Here is a 27,880-nt window from a genome sequence, read left to right as displayed (position 1 = left end):
CTTCTGTACTTTGTAGGTATAATGTATTTAAAGTCCAGCAGACTCTCACCTTTATAAATGAACCCATGGGTGAGATCCAGGCTGCTAACAGAGCAATCATTCCACAAGGGAGAGCCCTGCCCTTAACGTACAACAGACAAATCTAACGGGTAGAAGCAGGGCCGGATTTAGGTTTGATGAGGCCCTAAGCTACTGAAGGTAATGGGGCCCTTTATATGTCCAGCTGTTGTTTGTCAATAACAAATTTTCGCTGTTTTGTGTTGAATATATGCTATATGGTCATTGATGGACCTAATAGGTATCTAAAGCCATTTGCGCGTGTTGCCATGCAACCGGTCCATGAAGAATGTAGGCACCCTATATATAAAAATGAACAAACCAGTGATATTTTAGGGAGCAGGCTAGCAGCCAGGGCCCAGTACTTGCATCATAGGAGCCTACACAATACAAAAGATTGTTGTTGTATGTAGGTTTTATTTTATTTGTTTTTTATCTTATATTTTGGAAATATACATCCAGGTTTTTTTCCTTTAATTTTTTTGGGGGCCCCAAGAGAGTGGGGCCCTAAGCTTTAGCTTGTTTAGCTTATACGTAAATCTGGCACTGGGTAGAAGTGTTAACCTTCCATAGGTTTCGTACTGTGATGCTACTTCTGCTTGCAGAACAAACAGTTCATAGGACTGCAGAGTTCCAGAGATTCAAGAAGCTGAGAAGAGATGTGAGTTTAGCAGAAAGAGAAAAATGTGAGTTGGAAAAGTTTCGAGGGATAAATAAATAAGCAATTAATACGCAAATTGGGCTGTTTTGCGTGTGGTGATGTGTATCAGCACATTTTCAGTTTGCATGGGGGGGGGATTGATTCTGTAGAAGAGTGATCTAATTTAGCATGTTTATTTTACCCATGTTTAGTCAACAAAGCTTGAAACTGCACTAATACTGTGTTTGCAGTGGCCATTCATACATTGTTAATTATGAGCTTATGAAATGGAAAAATTCCCAAGGGAAAAAATGAAGCCTCTGGCCCTGCCTGTCTCTGGCATTTGACACACACAACCAAACACACATGCACACACATTTGCCTAGGTGGGGATGCAGTTCTCTGCCCCAAAAAGCCCCTTCCCTTTGCTTTAGAGCATAGAACTGGAAACCCAACATGCCACAGAGATTAACATCATTTTCCTGTACACTAGAACCAGTCAATTCTATCCAGTCAGAGATAGATATTTGTTTACAACAAAGTTAATTTCTATTAAAGTTCACAACATTATTGTGGAAACACTGTTTTGTGATACTGCCTTTTATTTTTGACTCCAGATTTTTAATCCCTGTTGATAACTTGGAGATATCTGTAGGCGGTGAAATATTATTAATTTCCCCCTAAATATTAATATTCAGCGTATGCAGCTGAATAATTAATAGCTGCAAATAAAGATGGGATTCGGTTGAGAGGACAGTAGCTGAACCATAGAAATTAGGAGGTGAAGATGCCCCATGGGTCATTTTGCCCATTTGTCTTTCTTGGCAGGAGACAGTCGGCGGCTATGCATGAAATGACTTGAAAAATCTTCTCCAAGAGTTTTGCTTTAAGTTTAGTTATTTTCTATGTTGTCGTCGTATTTTAACATTCTAAAGCAGAAATAATGTTCGTTTTGGTTCTTCCAGGGGTGAGGAAAGGTGTGATGAGCCACAATCAGCAGGGGTGAACTATTCTGGAATTTGGAAACAGTGCCATCTCAGTGGCAGAGATACTTCTCCTCCAGTTGAGATTTGTGAAAGAAGCAGAGCAAAAAAAATAAGAACTTCCCTCTCAAACTTTTCCCCACTGTAGCTTTTCCCAGACATTTTAGTCCTGTTTCTGGTTGTGGGCTTAGCAGCTTCCTCTGAACTCTTCTGATTTCTCTGAAGTTACACCACACTTTTTGATGCTGCTTTTTATTTTGGTAATCGACTCCCAGGTATCTAATCCTGAAGTCCACTGCAGAGAAGGAACAGAACCCAGTGCCCATAATGGTGTGCATTCCAGGGCTAAGACGTATGGGTAGCGAGAGGATACTGCAGCACCCAACAACCAGGTCACTGGTGTCATATTAAATTTGAGTTGTTCAGGTGCCATGTACCATGAACAGTGTTGACATAACAAATGCATGTCTTCGCCACCAACTCATGACAACCTCACTAAAGATGTCCAGGCTACCATTCTCATGCAATGGTATTCCACAATGGTATCAGTTCCATAGCAAATTGCCAACTGGGACACCAACTGTCTATAAATTTGGATTATACAACAACAACAACAATTTATTATTTATACCCCACCCATCTGGCTGGGTTTCCCCAGCCATTCTGGGTGGCTTCCAACAAAACATTAAAAATACATTGAAACATCAGTCATTAAAAACTTTCCTAAACAGGGCTGCCTTCAGATGTCTTCTAAACATCAGATAGTTGTTTATTTCTTTGACATATGATGGGAGAGTGTCCCACAGTGCAGGTGCCACTACCAAGAAGGCCCTCTGCCTGGTTCCTGAACTTCTCTTCTTGCAGAAGAGAACCGCCAGAAGGCTCTTGGTGCTGGACCTTAGTGTGCAGACTGGATGATGGGGGTGGAGACACTCCTTCAGTTCATTTAGTGCTTTAAAGATCAGCACCAACACTTTGAATTGTGCTCAGAAACATACATTTATAGGCATGAAGGGGTACACAAAAATAAAGAAAATAATAATGTTATTAGTTATACAATTGTACGCAATTGTGCGGCTGTGTAGCCTAGCCAAAATCTAGATCTTATTTTTGTGCATACATTTTAAACTGGCCAGGCATCCATGGATACAAAGATTCCTGCTGCATTCAACTGCTAAATATTAATCTGTTTTCTGATGAAATCTTAATTCCATACAAGGAATGCATGCATGCATGCTCTGCTCTTCCATCCTGACAAAATGTCGTCAATAATAATTCTGGATGCAAAGCCTTAATGCTGTCCTCTCTGGTCACACAAGCAAAAAATAAATTTGATACACCTATTTTATTCATACTTAGGTCCAACCTCATAGAAACATTGGCTTTGGCCGCTAGATCTTCCCCTCAACTTGAGATTCATTTATTTTATCTGCTACAGCCTTCTACCTAACACTGGCTGTGGTACGTTGCTGCCCCCAAGCGGTCAGCAGGGCGATAATCTCTTTACATTGAATTTTATTATTTTCTGTGCAAAAGTAAACTACGTACCTGATTTGCAACATCAGGACCACAAAGGAGCACACTAGCAGATGAATTGAGAGTCAGCAGGAAACCCTTGATTATCTGAAGTGTTTAGTCTGATAGTGTTAAAAGCCTGAAACTGTCTGGACAAAAGCTGAATCAGGCTTTCAGCTGCAGGATATCGTTTCACTCAGTGGATCCTAAAAATTGTATGGACAGATTCTAGTTTTTATACCAGTTTCAATGGCATCAAAGCACCAATACATTCAGACACATGTATAGACACCATTAAAGGTGAGAATTATTTTCAGCGTAGGACAAATAGGTCCCTGCCTTTTAAAACAGACACTGGAGAGCAACAAAAACAAAAGGTTGGGGGAGAGAAGAGAAGAATGTGATCAGTGCAGGCAGATATATAGCTTGCTCGAAGTTTGGAAGCAGGATTCAAGGTTTAAGCCAAAAGACATGCAGGAAAAGTGGGTTTTGATATAGATCCAAAAGGAGTAAAATAAGCCAACTTTAACATGTATTTCCATGGACTGCTGTAAAATTGCCTCACAGTGAAAATCAGCTGCTGGTAGACTATTTTCAACAGACCCCTTTCAGTGAATCTTCATAACGGTTCTAACAGTTCTAAACTGGAAATAGGAAGTTTTTGCATTCTTCATTTTCACCACAGGGCGTCAGTACTGAAACAATGAATCTTGGAAATGGACTCTAGTCCAGGAAAGTAACACAGATGAACAGGGCTACCTCACTGTCAACCCATGAATTATCCCCCATAACTTCCCCCTGTGGTGTGGTGATGAATTCCTTTGTTACCACCAAGAGATGTAAACGCAAGAGAGGTTTTGTTTGTGTGTTTTGTATTTTTAAAATCACACAGATAACTAATTTTGTGGAAGTGTAATCATTGAACTTTGGAAGTCCCTCTTAATATTTGGTGGTTGCTAACAACTGACGGGATTTAAAAATCACCTGTACCACCACCATTTCAGCTAATTACATGTGACAGGACAATGTTTGGTCAATGGAAACATTTGTACCAGCAAGGTTTGACTGAAAGGACACAAATGAGAAATCTGAAAAGGAAATAAGATTACCATATAACTGAGAATTATGTCATAGAACCATAGGACTGTAGAGTTGGAAGGGACCGTATAGAAGAAGAAGAAGAGTTTGGATTTGATACAGTGGCGTAGCGTGGGGTGTGCAGGGGGGGCCGGCCGCACCGGGCGCAACATCTGGGGGTTAGGGAAATCCATGGGTTAGGGGGCGCAAATCCATGGGTCAGGGGGCGCAAATCCATGGGTTAGGGGGCGCAAATTACTTGCCTTGCCCCGGGTGCTGATAACCCACGCTACGCCACTGATTTGATATCCCGCTTTATCACTACCCTAAGGAGTCTCAAAGCGGCTAACAATCTCCTTTCCCTTCCTCCCCCACAACGAACACTCTGTGAAGTGAGTGAGGCTGAGAGACTTCAGAGAAGTTTGACTAGCCCAAGGTCACCCAGCAGCTGCATGTGGAGGAGCACACTGACTGGTTTGTATCCAGTGGTGTTGTTCAGCTGAGGTATGGCTTTGCAGCAATTCCTCTCCCTCTAGTGTGCCCATGCCACCTTAAATCTGCTCTGGAGATTCGGGGAACCCTCCACAGAAGATTTAGGGAGATTTAGGGTGACAACAAATGGCTAAAAATTGCTTCCCTCCCCATTCCACTGACAGAAGCCTTCCTGTCAACTATGTGACATCACTGGATCCTACCCTGTCTGTACAGAACTATAAAATATATGTGACCAACAAGCTATTTTGAATTACTTTATTTTAAAGAAATAAAGCAGAAATGCATGAAGGGAAACTAGATTGTTTTGGGGTTTTTCCAAGTGAATGTTTTGGAAGATTTCAGTAGGCAATATGTCATTGACTGTTCCTACAATACTTGTTGTTGTGGTGGTGGCTCCGCTGTTCAAGCTCTGAGTTAGCTGAACCAGTATTAATTTCGTAGAAATCCACAGGTTCTGTTAATAAGTGACAATTTTAGGTAAAGACTGGACGAACCAGCCCCTTCAGCCTCCTTTCTGGAATTTGAATAGCATACACAAATGTAGGAGCTCCAGGTGCAGAGAATTCTGCCCACTGTGTGTTAAATGCATCTACAATTCTCCTTTACATTCCAAATGCAGACCAGTGCATAGCAGATATTGACTGTAGAGCAGAATGACTTTTTAATGTCAGAAAGTAGCATGCCTTCTATGACAAGTGGATGGGATGCACAAAGGAGATACGGGATATGTAAAAGGGCATCGGTAGTGTTTGTCTATCCTTTGCACTGTTTTTGTCATGTGAACTGGGCAAACAGTGACACTGAGTACAACTTGTACAAGCAACAAAGGTATGTTCTTATTTGAGGTTATTTAACTGAGTACTACAGAGAAAATTCTTGTGAATAACTAGAATTAGAAAAAAGGAGTGAAGGGAGGTTTGCAAATAGCTAGAAGTACACTTGCCCTTACCTTTCATGGTGGTGTTGCAGGCTGGTGCCACCTGCCTGTCGCAATCTGATGACAGGGCTCCCTTTTGGTGGCAGCCACCAGCCATCAGAGGCTTGCAGGCTACCTTGATGGCCCAGGCTGTAGATACTAGCTTCCCTGAAGATTGGCCTATTGCAAGCAGGCTTAGGGACTGGCCAGCTGAGCTCACAGGCTTGGCTTGGGTCCATTCCAGGGGTATATAAGAAGGTCCACCAACCCTGACCTCATCCACTCTTGTAAGATCTCCCACTCTCCCTGCCTTGTATTTCTGCTTTGACCTTGCTATGAGCATCCTTGGTCACCAGGGATGGAATTTCCCACCTGGCAAATTGACTCCCGCCTTGTGGGTTTGCCTGTCTTACAGCAATCAACACAATTTTGGCATAATAATAATAATAATAATAATAATAATAATAATAATAATATTTCTTTATACCCCACCCATCTGGCTGGGTTTCCCCAGCCACTCTGGGTCGCTCCCAACATCATATTAAAAATACATTAAAACATCAGTCATTAAAAACTTCCCTAAACAGGGCTGCCTTCAGATGTCTTCTAAAAGTCAGATAGTTGTTTATTTCCTTGACATCTGATGGGAGGGCATTCCACAAGGTGGGCACCACTACCGAGAAGGCCCTCTGCCTGGTTCCCTGTAACCTCACTCCTCACAGGGAGGGAACTGCCAGAAGGCCCTCGGCGCTGGATCTCAGTGTCCGGGCTGAATGATGGGGGTGGAGACGCTCCTTCAGGTATATGGGGCCAAGGCGGTTTTGGGCTTTAAAGGTCAGCACCAACACTTTGAATTGTGCTCGGAAATGTACTGGGAGTCAATGAAGGTCTTTCAAGACAGGTGTTATGTGGTCTCAGTGGCCACTCCCAGTCACCAGTCTAGATGCCGCATTCTGGATTAGTTGTAGTTTCCGGGTCACCTTCAAAGGTAGTCCCATTTAGAGTGCATTGCAGTAGTCCAAGCAGTTTAGGCATTGGTAAGCCTTCATCTTGGAGGAGAGGTTGTAGCATCTGCCTGCCCCTCCAAAGGGAAAAAAAGGTAAAGGTAAAGGACCCCTGACAGTTAAGTCCAGTTGCAGACGACTCTGGGGTTGCGGCACCCATCTTGCTTTACAGGCCGAGGGAGCTGGCGTTTGTCCGCAGGTTTTTCTGGATCATGTGGCCAGCATGACTAAGCCGCTTCTCGTGAAACCAGAGCAGTGCACGGAAATGCCATTTACCTTCCTGCTAGAGCGGAACCTATTTATCTACTTGCACTTTTTTAGCATGCTTTTGAACTGTTAGGTTGGCAGGAGCAGGGACCGAGCAACAGGAGCTCACCCCATCGCAGGGATTCAAACTGCCAACCTTCTGATTAGCAAGCCCAAGAGGCTCAGTGGTTTAGACCACAGCACCACCCGCATCCCTCTCAAAGGAAAAAGGGGTATCCTATTAAAGACATCTGGAAGGAGATGCTTCTGTCCAGATCCCCAGGTGGGAGTTAGGCACCAATCTATACCTTTACTGAACAGCCCATTGCATGCTTGCAGCTGATCAGGTGGAACCAAGGTCCTCTGCCGCCTTATAAGCAAGTGATCAGCAGACAAACAGATTGAGGCTGCATGTTATTAGACAGGGATTTTGCTCCAGGCTACACAAGCATACTGTTAGATCAAAACCAGGGAGTGTATCATATCCATATTTCCTGATCGATTCCCACATAATAATTTCTGTAGCAATAGCAGATTTTACTAGTTATTATTTCCACCAGCCATTCCTGATTTTCAGTGTTTGTGAACAACATAGTTGGCATGCTATTATCTGGCAAGGACTTCTACTTAAAACAGCAAACATTTCTTGGACTAGAATCAGACAGTTTCTCCATCCTTAGCAGCCAGATACTTTCCAATCAAAAGCTGCTTTGCAGCTGGATTTTTTCAAGCTACGTTGATGGTAGATTGCATTTTGATGCTGAGGGACTATTTCTCTATCTTCCAGTGGTCAAGAAAAAACAAATATGAAAATGCTGCTTAAATATGGTCCTTTGACAGTAATTGTGAATGCACTTCGCTGTCAAGATGCTATTTAGTGGTTATCATATAGTATCATAGTTCCAGTGGAGAGACAAGTCATGCTGTTCTAATTACTGGTTTTGATAGGACAAGTAAATATTCATCTGCCAGTTAAATTATTATTATGTATCAGTTCAGAGACTCACAGTGCCATTCCAACCATGTTTGCTCAGAAGTATAACCCCCAGATTTCAGTGGAATTTTCTTCTGCATAAGCATGCTTGGTAGCTGGGACTAAATTGAGCAACAATTTAAAAATTAGTAACATTATTCACATTTAGTAACAAGCAGGAATGCCTGCTTTTTACACACACAGTACAAACTCTGAAATCAGCTAACTGAATTGCTGTACCCCCCAGAGTCTTGTGCCTATGGGGGCATTTGGATTTTCAGCTAAGTCTCATGAGTGTGACAACAAAATGGCTGCTGTGGCCCCAAAGGAGGGGAAATGTGCATGCCAGCTCAGTTTTCCACAGAAGGGGGGAAAGTAAGGAAAAGATTTCCACCTCCCACTCTTGGCAAGAGCTTTGTAGGTACCATAAGAGGCCTCAGCACACACATACACAACTTGTGGGGGGGGGTTTAGTGCTATTGGATATAGCTGTATGAATACATGCAATCCAATAAGTGTCCATTTACTTTTTCCAGTCTCAGCTGCTAGATTCACTACACGCCATTTTGAGAGAACCTGCTCTTTGTTGAGCCACAGGCATTCCAGTGAAGGCTTTTGCATCAATGGAAGATAGCCTGCTGCTGCCCCAAGGAGTTCATAATGGAACTCACTGGTGACTCCATTTATATTCACAAAACATATACACAACCGCTGTCATTGCTGTGTATGAGGCCAAATTATAATCCACCTTTTGCATTGCTTATTCTCTGGCATCATGCGCTCATTGTGTCTGTGCATCTAACACACCTTTGTGCATACTGAAGTGCTAGAAGCTGGATAAAGAGCCGGATTCTGTACAAGATTCCAGGTCCTGCTTTGTTCACATGAGGTTTTGTTTTTAGCCCCTCCATGACAGTCCAGGAAATGGCCACAAAAGTTTGTGAAACTTGACCTTTCTGAAACACATTTTTTGATTAGCACTCTGTATTGGATTGTATGGAACCCCTGGGGAATAGACAGCTAGGCCCAAATTAAAATGGGGTCCAATATCTGTGGTAAGTTGAGCAAAAGACATTGCAATTGGCTTTGCTGGATACAAGCACAAGTAAGCTTGCAGACATAGATTAGATGCCCGCATTCCGAGAGCCTATCTGTAATTTCAAGCAGACAGATTTCACATTCCTCCTCTCAGTTTTCTTGTCTTGGGGTGCAGATGTTGTGGGGTTGTGGGGAACCAGTATCTTAGCATGAGGAAAGCTGGTGTGGTTCAGTCATCTTGAGGGCTGTCCTACCTGCCTGTCTGACTGTTTGCTTATATGCTAAGATACACACTGTTAAAGCAAATGGCCCCTGAGCAGATTAAAGGTAAAGGGACCCCTGACCATCAGGTCCAGTCATGGCCGACTCTGGGGTTGCGGCATTCATCTTGCTTTATTGGCAAAAGGAGCAAGCGTACAGCTTCCGGGTCATGTGGCCAGCATGACTAAGCCGCTTCTGGCTAACCAGAGCAGCGCACGGGAACACCGTTTACCTTCCTGCTTAGCAGTGAGGAAAAAGCTGGGGAAATTAATTCTCAAGTATATATGATGATGAAAACCCTGTGCAAGAATACTTAAAGAAGGATTTCTCTAACAATCAAATGGTAGCCTTGATTTTGCTGCCTCCTAGGTATTGCTGGTGAACTTTCTGATGTGTTTATGTGAAGTGGCTGCTCTAAGTAAAAGCTTTGTGGCACACATTTCAGCCACTGCTTTCCACAAGATGACGGAGTTTTACTTTCAGGAAGAGACCTGTGTGCCCTGAGACCATAACAAATCAAAGCATCCTCTTCCAGTCATTGCCATAAACATTTATTTTTAGGAGCTGAACAACAGCTCTGCAGTGTACTCCAGACCATCACTTATGGAAAAGGAAGGCATTTTATATATTACAAGTTCATGTCTCAGTTTTCAAAACCCTGACCTTACTCATGCTTAGCAAAATATTTCAAATAAGAGTTGAGCTATTGTGACCCATTAGGTAAGAGATCTGGGTTTGTATCTGGGAGACTAGAGTTCATCAAATACCAAGTACCTGCTGTGTGGTCTTGGGCAAATCACACTCTCTACCTTGGTTCCCCGTCTATAAAATGGGAACAACAACAATTCATCTCACAAGATTGTCATGTAGGCAAAATACAATCAAAGTTGCAAAGCATTTTACAAATCAAAGTCAGAATTAGGTGAGTGTTGGATACATAGGGTGCATGTTTTTCCACCTAGCAATATACTTTGTAACTTTATCAGTGCTGCAGAAATTGTGAATCAACCCCTAGAGGCATCCAGTCAGCAGCTGTGTTTTCTCTGATTTTCTGCTACTGCTGAGCTCTCCTTCTGCTTCTGTTCTTAAGCATTCATGTTCTCTGAGAAAATGACATCACTTCTGTTTCGTGTAGGCCCTAAAGTAGCATATTTAAGTCTTTGCTTATCCATTTAATATTGGCAATCTGACTTCTCTTTTAATTGTCAGGTGTTCCCTTCTCTTTGGTTCTACAGTGGATTCACATGCACAAATGAATAGTATTTTGAAATGCTTAAAATTAACATTTGATCACAAAATGCCAGTACTTCCAAGCACTTAGGAAAAACTGTGGTGGCTTAGCAATCAGTTTGGATTAAAACATGAATAAAAGTTACCTGAGTTGAACATTAGACATTTCTAATTTTTATAGTAAAGAATCATGAATAAAATCACTGTTTCTTATTTGTATCTATAATTATAAAGGCTGGCATCCTTTTTTTTTTTTTTTTAGTCACTTATACTTAGAGAAGGATGAAATTCAGCTGTGATTGCTTCATAATATATGTCAAGCATTATGTACAAAATGATGTTGTGTCTTTCTAAGCCAAGTCAAATATTAGCTCAGTCCCTCAGTAAGGAGTCCTGGAGTCTCTCATAACATTACTCTATTACCTTAATAACATAATGTGGAATTGATTGTCTCTATGCAGTATAGAAGATCAATGTGGTAAGTGGTACTACATGTTATTATCACTGAAAAGAGGATTATATAGATTTTGCTACCTTATTTCTTCAGTTACTCAATACTACAAGGTAGATTTTTATTTTTATTTTATTTACAATTATTTCTATGCCACCTCCCAAGGCATGTCACATTAAAACATTATCTTCACAATCACAAAACTCAATAGTACAACCAAAATACATGTCTAAGCAAAAGCCCCAATGAGTGCAGTAGGGCTTCCTCCCAAGTAAATGGGTATAGGACGGCAGCCTAAAATAGTTATCTGAGCAAGCTTAGCAAATCAGACAGAACATTGTTAAACAGGAACAAAAACAACAGTTCAAAGCATTAAAATAAATGGATCTGAGTTGTTTGCCTCATCATCTCTAAATTTTATTTGTAAATTGTGGAGCTGATTATTGTGCTTTAGATGCTATAGTACATTGCACATAAATAGATATAGATTTCTATACTGTTACATACTGTATGCATAAAGTATAATGTAAAAGGACCGAGCTTCGTTCAGTTATTTACAAGGAATCGACATGGAAGATTTTCAATCTGAATCATCACTGCTGAAGTAGGAACTGTCACAATATTCTGCTGTGTAAAGGAACTTGTGAACAGTAGGGTTCATCCTGGGGATCCAGTGACGAGGCACCAAATATGTTGAAAGGTTGAACAAATCAACAAACACTTTGTATCGGTCGCTGCCAAGGAAAAAGAAATGCATTCATATTTTTAAATATTCCATATTATTTTCTAGTTCTGTATGTCATGATGGAGTGTGCTTTTGACATAGATAGTCCTGTTATCAGGAGTTTTCATGTTGTACCAGCCTCCAACACTAATGCTTGAGGGCTGGGTGTCATCAGCTAAGGCTTGAGGGGGTAAGCTGGATAGAAAGTGGTGAACTAGGGCCGTGACAGTGCTATGATCTTATGCTACGAATTCTGCAGTGCCAACAACATGGCTCCTGTAGTGGTGGATCCCCTTTAAAGTCCGCTGTGGCCTGATTCAGGTAGCTGCATGGATTGCAGTATGAAATGTAACCAGATGAACTTATGATAAACCAGAGGAAAATTAGGGTAATTTTGACCGCAAGAGCAACCACACCAGTGTAGCTACTTATGGACAACATCTTTATGTAGCCACATTTTTCACATTCCTGCATTCATAGCTGGCAGGGAACATCCTTGTCCTAGCTTATAGCAGCCTTCCCCAATCCAGCACCTTCCAGATATTTTGGATCACATCCTCACAAGTGTTGACTGGGGCAGGTGAGAGTTGCGGTCCAAGCAATCTGGGAGGTACCAGATTTGACAAGACTGGTTTATAGCAATGACTTTACTACACTAATTAAAGATACCTTTGTTGGTCCTGAACCTGCTACCAGTCACTTTCACTGGGTGGGGGAAAAATTCTAGTGTTTTGAAATAGGGAAATAAGCTTATTTCTCCATCTTTACTCTCCCTGTAAACTGTTAAAATCATATTTGTTAGTAGCAGTGTCATTTTATTTTATTTATTTAAAAGAAAACCCTCAGACACAAATTTTGAAACAGTGTTAAAGCAAATATGTTCTATGTTAAAAGAATGGCTCTCTTCTTTTTTCATATCATCATCGTTTTTTGACTTGTCCTTGTGCGTTGCCATTTTGAAACATGAGTATAAAGTGGAACTCTATTTCCTATAGACTCACCTCACAGTTGAGCGTAAATATTGATATCCTGAGGATCCTCCAGTCCCAGCCTTGCTGCCAATCATTCGGTGCACCATACACACATGGTTATCTAAACAGATGAACTTTTTTTTTAGTGCGTATCTCATTAAAAAGGCTATCCTATTACAAGTGGAATAGTCCTTTTAAAAAGTGATATAATGGATAGCTTGGCTTCTCTGTATTGCAAATTTGAGTGTCTTTATATTAACATATTTTCCCCAACTATATAATTAAACAATATCGGCACAGATCATGCTTTGCAATACCTGCCTATTCAGAGGTAAGTCCCACGGAGGTAAGTGGGTATAGGATTGCATCTTTAGAGTTTTTAAAGTGTCTTGTCTAAGGCAGTTCAGTATCATATTGCAGATGAGGCTGAAACTGAATGGCCTGCTGAATGTGATTTCACGGGAAAGGCAAGATTTGAATTGGGAGACTTCCTGATGTGTAGCTCAATGTTTTGCCACTGTGCATCTAGTTATAAGGCAATTTTATTCAGTTAACTAGTTCAGGTAAAAAAGAAGAAGAAGATAGGGGTGAATATTTTTTCTAATAGACAAGGTAGATCTAATAGAAAGGATAGATCCCCAAATATCAAGTAGAAAGCTGCAGATATGTACCTACTGAGAGACAAAGGGTTTGTCTGCAGTATTTGTTCACCATGAGTCAGTGGTACACATATTTCAGCAATCTGTAATGCATCTTTGCTCTCAATCCTATCACGCCACAACAGTGTTAGTTGGTGGTCTGTGTGCAAAGCTGCCAGGTGTCATCCACATGTAACAGCAGGGAGTAGGTAGTTATGTGATTTCTCATGTTTTGCAGGACAAGCATGAATTAATTAGCCACACATTTCATCAGTCAGTTCTCTGTACAACCTCTTGGGGTTTCAGTACTGTTATAGTAGCAATGTGCATTAACAGTCTGGGGGGATGCAGGGGGACGCATACCCCTAAACATTTTGTGAATCTTTGTACTTTTGTCCATTTACTATATTTATTTTTACCGATTTGAACTATAAAATGGTGAGTTTCTTGAGTCAAAATGAGAGTGCCCCTAAACATTTTTTTAGAAAACAAGCACTGTCCGTTAGTGTGTTGTGGCAGTCATAGCACAGGAGAGGAAACTTACATCTCCATTTAGTCATCAGCACATCGATATCCATCAGAGAAGTGAGGAGCTGAAAAGGAACCTGAAAACGAGGCTCCTCTCTTAAGGAGGTGGGAAGGACAAAGGAAAAACTTGTCAATGTACTAAAATTATCATTTTTTTACTGTATGCATCAGAGGAAAAGGCACATTGGTAAATACATGCTATGCTATATTTTATACTAAACTTTGCAAAAGTAGTTTAATGGCCTGCTATGGTTGAAATGTTGCCATTTCAAAAACAGCAGTAAATTGATAACAAAGATAATATTCGTAATTGGCGTCTCACAAGATTATATGTTTCCTGCTTCTGTTCTTTCTACTGACATATATATGAGTTAAGAGGAGCTGGAGAGGGGAGTTTCATGCTGATGGTTCTGTAAGCGTAAAGGCACAATTGTTTATTGACTCTAGATCACGTGGCATTCAGCAGCTAAATTATAACCAGCTTCCACACAAGATAGAAAGATGGGCAGTGCATTCCTGTGCATGTTTTCTGAGAAGTAAATCCCACTGTGTTCAGTGGGATTTACTCCCTAGGAAGTATACTTAGGGCACAGTTCTATGATCCCTTGGAGGATGTTTGAAAAGGCAGACTTGCCACTTCCACACCCCAGCTTTAAGAACGCTTAGCCTTACACTTTATTTGCCAATAGTAATTGAAACATAATGTGAAATCCTAGAATTTCATTCTGAAATCCAAGCCCCTTCCCAACCTTCTACAATTCACCCAGGCAAAGTCTGCAGGGGGCATCTACTTGCAAAAATCCAAATACAGTCGTACCTTGGTTGTCGAACACCTTGTGGCTTGAACGTTTTGGCTCCTGAACGCTGCAAACCCAGAAGTGAGTGTTCTGGTTTTCAAACGTTCTTTGGAACCCGAACATCTGATGCGGCTTCCAATTGAGTGCAAGAAGCTCCTGCAGCCAATCGGAAGCTGTGCCTTAGTTTTCAAATGTTTTCAGAAGTTGAATGGACTTCCAGAACAGATTTTGTTTGAGAACCAAGCTACGGCTGTACTAAGAATATTTCACTCTCAAAACCAGCAACCACACTTGGGAAAGACAGCAGGAAAGTGGTTTTTTTAAAAAAAGTTTTAATAAAAAAACACACTCTGAAGAAGAAAACAAGATTGCTAGTGGGAGAGATTTTACGGGAATGAGTCACCCTTTAAGAGAGAGATTTTACAGGAATGAGTCACCCTTTAATGTACCTGTAGAAGTAGATCATTAGAGCTCCTTTCATTGCTTTGTAAGACAGCCGTCTTTCACCTGCAAATTGTAATGCATGTTAAATAATATATCAGTTTTATTACAGCTTAGTTCCATCTGGTATGCTAGAAACTGGCAGTTCACATCTGCACACTCTAATGAGCCCACCTACCTTTACTAAGGAGATGTTCGTGGCGTTTTTCATCAAACAATGAAATGAGCACTTCTTTTTGTTTCTGAAGTTCTGCCAGTTGATCTTCTTTTTCCTCCAAGTCTTGTTTGGCCTTTTAAAGTCACATCAATTATTTATTTTAAAAACATACTAAAAGCTTCACTTTTTTGTTGATTAGCATAAAATGGAATATGTCCTAAGTTCCAAAAATTTTCTTAAGAACTCAGTTAGCTGACCCAAGATGCACTCAATGTCATCCAATCAGTCTCAGCTTTCTTCATGAACTCTCATTCTCACTCTTCCTCATCCTCATCCTCGTGAATAGGGAACAAAACCTGCTAATTCTTCCATTAACTTATTCACAATTTTTTTCCATACATGAATATTAAATCTCTGTTTACTGTCTCATGGGGCAACATGGGAATTAGACTTCTGATAACAAGTTCAGTGACTGGATTTGAGAGAGCCTCAACTATTATGAGAGAACAAAACTGTCATGGCTCCTAATTACCACTCAATGGACTTTGGGAACTGAAGTTCTTTGAAGGGGTTAAGGAACCCTAAGAAAGTACTCCTGGTACTGACACAATTGCCCACAGAACCTTTGTAGGAAATATATCCCTTATTCCAAATCACTGAATTGGCAATGAGCACACACACACACACACACACACACACGTATATGTGTATGTGTGTGTCTATATATATCCACAAAGTAATACCTTTGTGTGTGCATCACTACATGATCCACATGATAATACAATCATAAATGATTCCTTATAGCGTATGCGATTTTCAGCTATGTTAGAACCATATATTCTCACATAGAAAAAATGGATCACACAGGCATGCTTAGATTTCCCTTCCTCCAAAATGCACGGAGAATTGTTCATACAGATGGGCTCTCCCATGGAACTGCACCCAGGAAGTTCTCTTGCAACATACAGGCATGGATGGATCTGTGACAAATTATGTTTACCTGCACCATTGCAAATTCTTCTTCCAGTCCCTTCAGTACATTCACTTCAAATTTCCCCCAGAAATTAAATCCTTCTGGTTCAAGTCCTGGCGTTCTCTCCAACCATGCCTTGCAAAATGAAATAGATTCACTATTATGTAGGTTACATAGCCTGTACTGGTAATATTTGATATTTTAGTATGTGACGTGGCAGTGACGATCTTAAGAAAGACTTATGGAAGTGTGTGGGCTTAAAAATAGCACAATGTTTATATTTGAATGTAGCAGTTCCTATTGGGATAGGGACTGCTTTATTGATACCAACCCCCCCCCAGCAAACTCTTACTTCCACTAGCTGCAATAGAGTTGGCTCCTGTTCAGATTTAAGCAATAATTCGTTCTCTTTTCCCTTGAAGTTATCTCGATAATGTCTTCTGTTATATGGGACTCTCAGACTTTGAGGGACACCAATCTTGTTCTCCAGCAGTCGAAACTGTAAGCTCTGAAATCCTGAAGCTGGACTCAAATAATCTCTTTGGGGATAGATTAAAAAAAAATACAATTGAGAAGAGATTGTAAAAACACGTTTTCATTTTACCTGTAAGCCACCTTGAGTCCATCAGGGGGAATGGCAGGGTATAAATAAATCTAGTAGAAGTAGTAGTAGTAATATACAAATAGTGTTAATAGACACTTTTTAGCAACCCAGTCCCACAGTCCAAATGTATTTCTATGTTTGATTTCAAATTTATTAAAAACAATGAGATATTCAATGCAGGAAGCTTCCATCAGCATTTTAGTGCAAATTTCTCCTAATTATACATATTTTCATGTAATTTTGCCTAACATTCACATTTTTACAAAGCAATTTGGCCTAATATAACACATTTTTGTATGTCCCCCCCCCCAATATGTGCTTTTATATGAACACCGTACCAAAGTATATGAATTTTGTCCATAGCTGTCAAGTGTCCCTTATTTGAAGGGACAGTCCCTTATTCCAGCGCCATGTCCCGCTGCTGTCCCTTATTGATGGATGTCCCTTAAATGTCCCTTAAATGATGTCCCTTAAATTTCAAAGGAAGCAGCTCCTCTCCCTGCTGGCCAGGGAGGAGGGAGGCTCCAACTGTGTTGCTTGGCTGTGTTGCTCACCCAATAAGAAGTCTAAGAACGACTGCGGGGTGGAGCTTGCATGCCTTGTGTGTGGCTGGTTAATGCAAGCTGAGAGGTTTTTTGAATGCTGGACGCCATTTTGTTGCACGTGCTGCTGCAAACTTTGCAGTGCAAAGCCAGGCCAGGGAGCCATCTTAAGTTGAGGCTGCATAGGCCTTGTGGTGCATGTGATTCAGATTCTATTCAGTTGAACCTCTGGTTACAAAGTTGGTTGGACAGTGTTCTCGAAGCTACCCAGCATGAGTTTGACCAGACTGCAGGAGGACAGGAAGACTGGAGTGCCTGGAACAGGCGAGGCTGCAGGTCCCTTATTTTGGCTGCTGGTCCCTTATTTTCAAGGCTGCTGGTCCCTTATTTTCAAATCTGTAAGTTGACAGCTATGATTTTGTCTGCAAAATGGCACTGCAAAATTCTGAGAAGTGCAAATTTCAAAGGATGGCTGTGTTTCAGTTCACATATTGTTTTGGAAAGTGCAAACTAAGGAAGTTTTCCTCTAAATGCAAACAGAATCAAATGTCTATCTCATTGCTACTTCCTGATCAGGATTGCCCCCTTCCAAAAACCTGTAATTAAGGGAGGAAATTGCAACTCAAAACAGAGTTGCCTGCTACATACCAAGTGAATTTCAAGTTTGGCACTGAGCATAAGTACATGAAATTATTGCACATTTGTCTCTTAATTACCCCACACTTCTCTCCCTTTTGTCTGCTGTTTACTCTGTGTTGGATTTTAAATTATAAGTTTCTGGTGCAGAGGCCTGCCTTCTTGTGCTTCATAAAGTGCCTCAGACAGTGATGGTACAACGATGGAATTTGCTCCCACAAGAGGTAGTGATGGCCACAGACCTGGATGGTTTTAAAAGAGGATTAGATAAATTCATGGAACATAAGGCTATCCATGGATGCTTTTCGAAGCAGTATGCCTCTTCATACCAGTTGCTGGGAACCACATGGGCCATATGGCCGTGTGAGAACAGGCTGCTGGAGTTGATAAGCCCTTGGCTTTATCCAGCAGGTCTCCAATGTTCATAATGACCACAATAATAATGGAGTGTTGTCCAGCTTCTTAGCTAAATCCCAAAGTATAACCACTTATCTGTTGGCAGTGTGAACATTAAAATAATTGATTGCTTCCCTTGAGCTATGAGACGGGCGACCTAGGTTTGCCATATTTTGAAGAGAGAGGAAAAAAAAGAGGGCACATTTGCCAACTTCTACTTTTAGCTATGGATCGCTATCACGACTCTACCCATGAAAAATAGTACAAGTTCATCTGCCCAATAACAAATGTTGGAAATGTAACGAGACTGAAGGTACCTTCTTTCACCTTTGGTGGACTTGCCCAAAGATTAAGGCCTTTTGGGAAATGATTTATAATGAAATTAAGAAGGTACTTAAATGTACTTTTCATAAGAAACCAGAGGCATTTCTTTTGGGCATGGTCGGCCAATTGGTGTCAAGGAAGGATAGGACATTTTTTATGTATTCCACCACAGCAGCAAGGATTCTTTTAGCAAAGTATTGGAAGACACAAGAACTACCCACATTGGAAGAATGGCAGACGAAAGTGATTGACTTTATGGGACTGGCGGAAATGACTGGCAGAATCCGTGACCAAGAGAAAGAGACGGTGGAAGAAGATTAGAAGAAATTTAAAGTATATCTTAAGAACTGTTGTAAAATTGATGAGTGCTAAAATGTCAAGGGAAAGGAAAAAATAGAATTATAGCTGTAATTGATTGATGAATTAGGAGAAGAAATTGGAAAAGAAAATAAGTTATTATTTAATTAGAGCGAAGGGTTGTTGAAAAAATTTAAAACAAGGATGCAGAGAGGGGGAGGTAAGGGGAAGTCCGAGAAAGAAGGTTTATGAAAAAGAGGATTTGAAATTATACTTGTTTATATGTTTTTGTATGTCTATGTGTGTATGTTATTTTCTTTTAAATTTATGTTGGAAAATCAATAAAAATTATATTAAAAAAAGAAAAGAAAAATAGTACAAGTTCAGGAAAAAGAGGACATATGACAACCCTATGAGATGTTCAATTACTTGTGAACACAGCTAAGCATGAGAAATCAAATAATCAAATACAGTGTTTACCTGAAATCAAAGAAGTCCAGGGCAGTCATTGTTTCCAGAACAGAAAATTGTTCCACAAGTAGTTTAAGGATCATTGTTATCCTGTTCATTCGAGTGACAACCTTAAGCATGTTTCTCTCATCTCTCACCTTAGTAGAAAAAGACATCATTATCATGACTCAACTGGCAAGGGACAGCAGGGCCTCTAGTCTATAGGTTATTCTAATTAGGGCTGTGTCACTTGGATATGTTTTAATCACCTGAGTCTTAATTTGAATGATAGCCCAATCAATTGAATCTGCATATGAGGAAACAAAACAATTGTTCTTAAGGGGGGGGGGGTTGCACACTTTCATTTTGTTTAGATGATGCATGAATGTGTCACCTTAAGGATCATCATAAACTCTGTTTGGGATTTCTCTGTTTGCCCTGCACTTCCCACTGGCAAAGCCCTACTGCTGTCCATGCTTTTGGGAAGATACAGGCAGACAAACAAATGCATGTAAACTGTCTTTGTGAACAGGAACCTTAGGGCTTCAACTGATGGAGCCTCTACATGTTTCCAGGCTGTCCTCGCAAATAAATACACAGATATAACTGGGGAAGGAGCAAGTGTGGTGAGAGCCTTTTCTCCTTCCTCCCATGAATAGGTCTTTAGAATAAGATGCCTGAACAGGGGTTGAATTTAAAATATTCAGTGATTATTTGGTGAAAAATAGAAATAAGAGGAGTTTTTCATTAGATATCTTATACTCTTACTTACGTGACCATTTTGAAAAATCACTCGAACTGAATCCAGTTCCCACAGAATCTGCTTGAACCACAGTTCATAAGCTGAAATAAAAAGGCACTGTTTTTGGTTTCGCTTCTTTGGGACATTGACAATGAGTTAAGCTGAAATATCAGAGGTTGGTCATCGCCATATCTATTATGAAATTGTCATATGGAAAAATTGCTATCATTACTTAAAGGTAAAATCCGTAAATAAAATGCTTATACATACTGACTCCAGTTTTTTCTGGCCTCAAGTATCCTTCTTAGTTGTCTTATCTGGCCCCTCTTTGCCCTTCCACTTCAATTACTTTTGCAGCCATAAAGCAGTTTAACAGGATGGCCTCTGGGTAGTTAGCAAAAGGCCCCTGAATCGGCCCTCATATGCGTCTAGTGTAAAATATGTGTGTCCGATTTCTACAGCATATATATTTCACTGAATGTATAGGCAAGCAGTTTTTTTAAAACATCAACCAACCAAGCAGCTTTTCTTGATACTCATATAAAATAGTTTGCTACCAAGAAGAAGAAGAAGAAGAAGAGTTTGGATTTGATATCCCACTTTATCACTACCTGAAGGAGTCTCAAAGCGGCTAACATTCTCCTTTCCTTTTCTCCCCCACAACAAACACTCTGTGAGGTGAGTGGGGCTGAGAGACTTCAGAGAAGTGTGACTGGCCCAAGGTCACCCAGCAGCTGCATGTGGAGGAACGGAGACACGAACCTGGTTCCCCAGATTACGAGACTACCGCTCTTAACCACTATACCACACTACACCACACCACAAGACATATAGGAAATTCTCCCCCAAACTGAATCATGCTCCACCACATCTTTCCCATCAAAATTTAAAAATGGGGCAAGGTATCTAAGGAATGGATAATAGATGTACATGTGCTCTCACTGTATTCATGTATTATTATTCTTCATTCATAACTCTGACCAGTATGATAAATATGACAATAATTTCATCATCAGATAGTCCAGTGGGGCTGCCTGAACAGCATTTGCTAGGCTCCATTTCTTCTGAAAGGTTACCTTGATGGGTCACAATAAACAGATGCTCATCGTGGATTTTGTTCCCCTTCTTTTCACTCTGAAGCTCCTGAGCATTCAGTATTTTGTCCAGCTTTAAAAGTAAGACATTGAAATAGTATAATTAATTCTCACAAAACTTTTCTTGGTTTGGCTTTTAAAAAATATTGAACAATCAACATGAAAAACTTTTAAGTTCAGAACTGTGTTGAAGCTTCACAGATTTCCCCCTCCCCCACCGCTGCCCCCCCCCCAAATAAGAGTAATATCCAGATGAGCCATACTCATTGGTTTGGTTTGGGGGATAAATTTGATTCGGTTTGTGTTTAAAGCTGAATCTAGCAAATTTGCACTTTCCAAAACAATTTGATAACCAAAGGGCAGCCATCCTTTGTAATTCATACATATCCGAATTTTGTGAAGCAGTTGTCCAACCAAAGAATGTTTGCTAAAATACACATATTACAGTAAAGTGTGCATAAAATGAATCTATTAGTGAAAATAACATACAAAAATGCAATTTAAGGAGAAACCACTTCTCAAAATGTGTGCATTAGTCAAAACTGCATTCAAAAATATATGTGTTAATAATTCTGGGATCTATACTTCATTAAGGGTGCTGAGAATTGGTAGGAGACCCCTATTCTGTTCACAGAGCTACAATTCTCAGAGTTCTCTGTGAGGAGGGATGGACTGTTAAACCACTCTGAGCACTGTAACTCTATGAGGGAGAACAGAGGTCTCCTAACAACTCTCAGCACCCTTAGGAAACTCCCAGAATTATTTGGGCCAAGCCATAACTATTTAAAGTGGTATCAGAGCACTTTAAATGTATAGGGTGAATGTGGCCACATGTGTCAGAAACTAGAAGGAACTGAAAAACAACATTAATCGTTTTGCTATTGTAGCTTTTGTAGCTTTTGTTGTCTTGTCTGAGATGTCATTCCCAAAAGCTGTTTTGATTCAGTACTGTCCATTACAGTCTATGCTGAATAACAGCAGCTCTCCAGGGTCTTATTTCCTCAGCCCTGCCTGCAAATGCTACTGAGTTAATGTTTTCATAGGGCTTTGTTTTGTAAGCCATCTTTAAGCACTTGTCAAAAGGTTGCTCTTAAACCCTGCAAATAAATGAGAAGAAGGACAATTGTTTGAATTATCTGTTGATACCGTTGTCTTGCAGCTGTCTACCTAGGCCTGGCTGGTCACTCTTTAATAGAAAGGAGAAATGGTCACAAATATACCCTAGGTCATATGAAGTTGAAGAAAACTGAGCCACTGGTCCATTTAACATGGTATTATCACTCTGATTGGCAAGTGCTTGCCAGAGTCTCAGGAAAAGGGCATTTCCATCACCTCATTCTTTTAATTGGAGATGCTGAAAATTGAACAGGGGAACCTTTCACATGTAACACTAACACTAAGTAATGCCCCTTGGAAGAGAAATGTTATAAATATCAACAAGCCCATAAGTGAGCACTTTAAGCTTGGGGAAAAGTCCATTTCTCATCACTGAGACAGGAATTGGGAGGGGGGGCACTAAACAGATAAGATTAATATCAAGGAATTCAGAAAACCCTGTCCCTAATCATTGTCTGTGGTAGCCAGGCATACAGACACACAAATTTGCCCCATGATGGCTTATTGTCAGGCAGGATTAGTGGCTTATGCAGGCTTTTGTAATGTAATGTAAAATCATCATCTGACTTCTGCCAAATAAAGCATCTCAGCTGACACAGAGTAACAGAACTGCTAGTACTAACAACACCTTCAACTCTTAAAAACCATTTTCTATAATCAGATCCCCCTCTCAAAAACAAAAAAGTGAAATAGAGTTAAACTTTTAGGAAGCATAGGTAAAGGTAAAGGGACCCCTGACCATTAGGTCCAGTTGTGACCGACTCTGGGGTTGCAGCGCTCAGCTCGCTTTATTGGCCGAGGGAGCCAGTGTACAGCTTCCAGGTCATGTGGCCAGCAGGACTAAGCCGCTTCTGGTGGACCAGAGCAGCACACAGAAACGTCGTTTGCCTTCCCACCAGAGAGGTACCTATTTATCTACTTGCACTTTGACGTGCTTTTGAACTGCTAGGTGGGCAGGAGCTGGGACCAAGCAACGGGAGCTCACCCGGTCACGGGGATTCGAACCACCGACCTTCTGATCAGCAAGTCCTAGGCTCTGTGGTTTAACCTACAGTGCCACACACGTCCCATTTAGAAAGCATAGCTTAGTGAAAACCATTATAATTTTAAAACTTTTTATTACCTATTATTATAGTTGCATTAGCAATTGTTATCATTCTTACTAAAAAATTTTTTTTAATTTTGGTACTGTAATTTGTTTGTTTGCAAAGGGCATTCTAATCACCCCCACCCCAGCAAAATTCACAGAAAATTAGAAATGCCTGGGGGAAACAATTTTCCGAACCCAAAGTTAGAATACATAAAGGCTGCAATCCTATACCCACTGATGTGGAAGTAAGGGCTTATCGACACCTCCGTTTGCTTTTCCTTTCCCCCCTGGGAATCCAATTTTTTAACGCTGAATTGGCAGTTGTGTTTTCCATGGATTGCTGTTTGTTCCGATTTTGCGCCAAAGAGTGGGTTTTCCAGGGGGAAGTGGCGGGGGAAAGGAAAAACCGCTCAGACCCATGCCTAGAAAGTGTGGGTCAAGTGGGAAACACTTCAGACCCAAGCTTTTTTAGGCATGGGTCAGGCAGAAGTGTGGAAAAGCCCTAATTGCCAATGAACTTGGTGGAACTTGCTTCTGAGTAGATACGTATATGAATGTGCTGTTAAATACCTCACTATTATGAAGGATATATTAGCCACCATAGAAGATGTAGGTAATTATTTTGCGTAGCCACAAATGTTCAGTATGTTTGCAATTGACTATTTGCAAAAGGTCCAGCTGTCATTGCTGAAGCTACGCCACTAAGGCACACTTACCTGCAGATAGTCTCCATAGATGAGGCCACCTTTGCTAGCTTTGTTTAGCCCTTCTTGTGATTTGTCGCCTTCCTCATCCTCCAGTGACAGCTTCTTAAAATTAAATCTAGGAATAAGCAACAGACATTCCTAATACCAGTAAAAGTGATATTGAGTGTATACAGTCTAAAGATCACTTACAGAAAGTATTCAATGTTAGCAAGAGTAACATAGTTCAGATCATTCAAATTTGCCTTAGAGTGATTACATATATTCATAATATATATACTAATGGAAGTGACCAAAGGACGCATACTTGTTCTGACATTATGACGGTTCACGTTTTTAACATAACTGATTCAGCAGCTCCATCTTTTCGTGTAAAAACCAATATAAAATATGCCACATCAATTGCTAAGATCCCAAAAAGTAGCTTCTTGTGATTTGTTTTAAAAAAATACCCCTTTAAAAGTTAATTATCTACCCATTAGGCAGTATTTTATTATTTCTTTTTGTACTCTTAAAGTTTGGTCATTCATAACATACCCTCCAACGTTCCTCAGAAAACAGGGACATTCTGTTCTGTGCCTATCTAAATTACTTCCTTATTCTTTAAAGAGAGAAATGTACTTACTGGTATTTGTTCTCCCAAAATGGACACCCACTCATGACTCCAGAATCTAATAACACACTGAGTCAGAATCACCTGGAGGTAAAATATATTGACATTTCCTAAATGCTAGCAGAACCGTTTTTGTGTAACCTGATCCCATGATTTAAGCCAATCCCCCTATTCAAGAGCCATTCCTCTTGTCATTCAGCTACAATCATAGAGTATATCCTGAAACAAACTCCATGAAATATTTGTTTTGTCGACTGACCTTGGTTCAACCCAAAGAAGAACTGAAGAAATGGTCATAAAGGTCAAGGGGTCACAAGGAGCAACTTGTGCTGCAGTTGCACCCAACTGATCATTTTCAGCCATGCACAAAGTTTGAAATCAAAGTTGAGTGAAATGACAGACAAACGGATCGGTGTCTTTTTCATGGAGTCAAGAACATCCTTAATTGTTGAAAGAAGAATGCCATGTTTAAGAGTTCAAATTCTGAAAGCAATTCTGAAAAAAGAAACTAATGAAATGCATATTATGAAGGTAACAAGAAATACTTTCTAGCAATAACCCTATAATTAAGGCAATCAAACGTTCACATTTTAAATTAAAATGAAACATGTTTTGAGGGCTTGTTAAGACTTGGGGGGGGGGGGAGAGCTTAACTTTAAAAGAGCTTTGAACTTTCACAGTAAGTTTCCCAAGTCCTGGTTTTATTTGTTAAACATTGTTACTCAATTCCATCTAATCATTAACAGAGTACTGTTGAAGTAAGTGACAGTGTCTTCTCACTGTGCTTCTGTTGTATCTTTGGTATACAACATAGTCATATAAAAAAGGGAAAGATGAGTATAATCCCAATGATAGAACATTCCTTTTCTTAGTAACCTTATTTTAAAATATTCAGTTCTATATGAAACAATTATTCAAGAAAATAGAATACAGAATACCATTTGATGGGGGGGGGGGACAAAACATAAAATACTGTACTGGCCTGAATATAAGACGCACATTTTTTCCAAATTCTGTCCGTGAACAGTTAAAGTGCAGCTTATATTTGCAAACTTTCAAAAATTGGGTTTTACTCCAATATTGTCTGCGGCTTTTAAACACTGCTGCAAAAGCGACACTGTGCTCACACCGTCCCTTGAAAGCACCCTGCTAACTTTCCAAACCACGTTCCCTTACACAGGCAGCAACCCCCCAGAAAACTAACAAGCTGAAAGGTGGTAGCACACACACACCAAACACAAGCAGGAATACAAACCTCTCTTCCTTCGATAACCAGTAAATGCAGTTGTCATAGCTAGAGTACTCTCCCGTTTCAGCAGTTCCATTTAAGGACTCCAATTTCATCCAAATAGGTGGCTTTTCTGTAGGAGTTTCCTTTATTTTTCCAGGATATTCCATTATTATTTCAGGAGAATCCTTTGCCTTGGGGGATTGAACTTTTAGACCAAATGCAAGACAAGAGGAGAGGAGGGAATGGCAGGCTCCAGAAGCTGAGTGCTTCTATAGTGCTTTACTTTCTACCAGCCAGAAAGGAAAAGTCCGTCTGGTTAATCTGGCTGCATGTTATGGTTTAATGGGCGAGAATTTGATTTTATAATTTTGTACTTGCGCTTTCACACAATTTTGCGGTGTGGGTGGGTGTGGGTCTGTCTGCTTCACACTACACGGAGAGACTGTTAGAGGAAGAGGCATCAAGCTGCCCTACAGAAAACATGGCACTGGAACCAAACAACAGTTTGACCTGCCGAAGTGGAGCTAGGTCCAGCCTTGTAGCTGCTGAGATGTCATACCCTGGACTGTGGACTTTGCAACCTTGAATATCAGGGCAGAGGGAGATGGAACATCTCCCTGTCTGCTGTGAAGACAAAAGGGTTATGTCATGGGCACAGGCCTCTTCCTGTTCAGTAGCTTCAAGTCCCTCTACCAAGGTCACTTCCTGGCTTAGCATCCCAGCCTTGCTGTAGCCTTGCTTCCTATCTGGGTACATCCTGTTTGCTCTCACTGTGTTCATTTGGCTTTGCTCTGCATATGTTTGCTAAATAACTTGGGATGAATCATGATTCCTTGGGAAGATCGTGCAGCCTGAGGCTGTGTTTATATGGCTGATTTTTTTTGGGGGGGGGATTTGTAACCCTCTCCGATTTTTCCTCTGAATATTGCCACACCCAACTGATTTTACCCCTGCTGGAGAAAAGACATGACTTCAGCAGGGCATTTTTTTCCCAGCCAGAAGTCGCCAGAACTCAGTTCCAGCGCCTCTCAGGTGAACACCAATGCCATTATAACAAGGGAGGAGTTCATAGTGAGTTTCCGCACCTCTTTTTCTAGAAAAATAGTATTGGACTACAGATATATTTTTCTCCCAAGGAGGTTAGAGCAGCTTGAAGGGCGATTTCCAGGGGTTAAGCTGAACAAGAAGGAAAGGGCTTTGAAATATCCTCTGCCCCCTGCCTGCCCCCATCCATTGTCAGCCTCAGCAATTGGAGAGAAGATTTCACAAAGATTCTTAAAACTGCATAGGATGTGTAGTTTTACCCTCATCTGAGGTATCCAGAACATGCTCCGTCTTTCATTACTTGTTCACTCACACCACAACTCCCGATAGGGTGTGATGAAAAATGAAAAGTTTCTATGAGCTAGAAAGCAGCTTAAGTCTTCTCCTCTTACTGGTAGTGACTGCGATTGCATCATAGCAGAAAGCAAACAGCTGGCTCTGGGTCACCCCTTGCAATGTGGGCCCTCAGCTGAGGTCCAGTTTGCTCAGCCTCTGAACGTGGCAATGCTTGATTGGATGGTCTGTGTATGTCACACGGTTTCTGATGACATCCAACCAAAACAAACATTCTTGTCTGACCAGTTCATTAAGTAGAAAATGGAGAAAGGAGCCTCCTTCTAGTCAAACCAATAGCAGACATGCTAGCTCTGTGTTAAGGAAATGTAAAAACTCCTAGTACATTTTAATCAAGGCAGTTGAAGCATTATCTTATCAGAAAACAATTTAGGCAGCAATTCTATATATGCTTACCTATGAATCCTCCTGGACTCAGTAGGGCTAATTCTGCATAGATATACCTAGAATAGTACTATAAATGTCAGAAATGGTTTAAAAGAAAAAAAAACCCTCCTCCTCCTCCATCTCCATTGCTGTATGTCTGCA

General features: G+C 40.7%; 1 protein-coding gene across 2 annotated transcripts; it reads right to left on the bottom strand.

Annotated features, from left to right (window-relative positions):
* Positions 1 to 9,740: 9,740 nt before the first annotated feature.
* TDO2 (tryptophan 2,3-dioxygenase) lies at positions 9,741 to 25,121 on the bottom strand. 2 transcript variants are annotated; one of them, XM_079990471.1, is made up of 12 exons: positions 24,983 to 25,121; positions 24,123 to 24,228; positions 21,183 to 21,273; positions 20,137 to 20,207; positions 19,395 to 19,522; positions 16,468 to 16,654; positions 16,143 to 16,250; positions 15,164 to 15,275; positions 14,994 to 15,051; positions 13,764 to 13,843; positions 12,612 to 12,702; positions 9,741 to 11,620 (listed from the first exon to the last, which is right to left on the bottom strand). In XM_079990471.1, exons 1-12 carry the CDS (start codon positions 25,084 to 25,086, stop codon positions 11,467 to 11,469), a joined length of 1,290 nt encoding a protein of 429 aa, XP_079846597.1. In that variant the 5' UTR covers positions 25,087 to 25,121; the 3' UTR covers positions 9,741 to 11,466. The 2 variants fall into 2 exon arrangements, with proteins under 2 accessions (XP_079846597.1, XP_079846598.1); XM_079990472.1 differs by lacking the exon at positions 24,983 to 25,121 and adding an exon at positions 24,736 to 24,871.
* Positions 25,122 to 27,880: the final 2,759 nt, after the last annotated feature.

Source organism: Podarcis cretensis (genome assembly GCF_951804945.1).
Source record: "Podarcis cretensis genome assembly, chromosome: 9".
In the NCBI taxonomy this organism is placed as follows: Eukaryota; Metazoa; Chordata; class Lepidosauria; order Squamata; family Lacertidae; genus Podarcis; species Podarcis cretensis.
This window is presented reverse-complemented; position numbering and strand designations above follow the sequence as displayed.

What these genes read in the sequence shown, in the direction of transcription:
- TDO2 (XM_079990471.1), bottom strand. Translation starts at nt 25,086, where the DNA reads ATGGCTGAAAATGATCAGTTGGGTGCAACTGCAGCACAAGTTGCTCCT. An exon ending in CTGGACTTCTTTGATTTCAG is followed by an intron (nt 16,655 to 19,394) that starts GTAAACACTGTA and finishes CTATCCCCAAAG; the next exon opens with AGATTATTTGAGTCCAGCTT. An exon ending in GCTGATGACTAAATGGAGAT is followed by an intron (nt 12,703 to 13,763) that starts GTAAGTTTCCTC and finishes TCATCTGTTTAG; the next exon opens with ATAACCATGTGTGTATGGTG.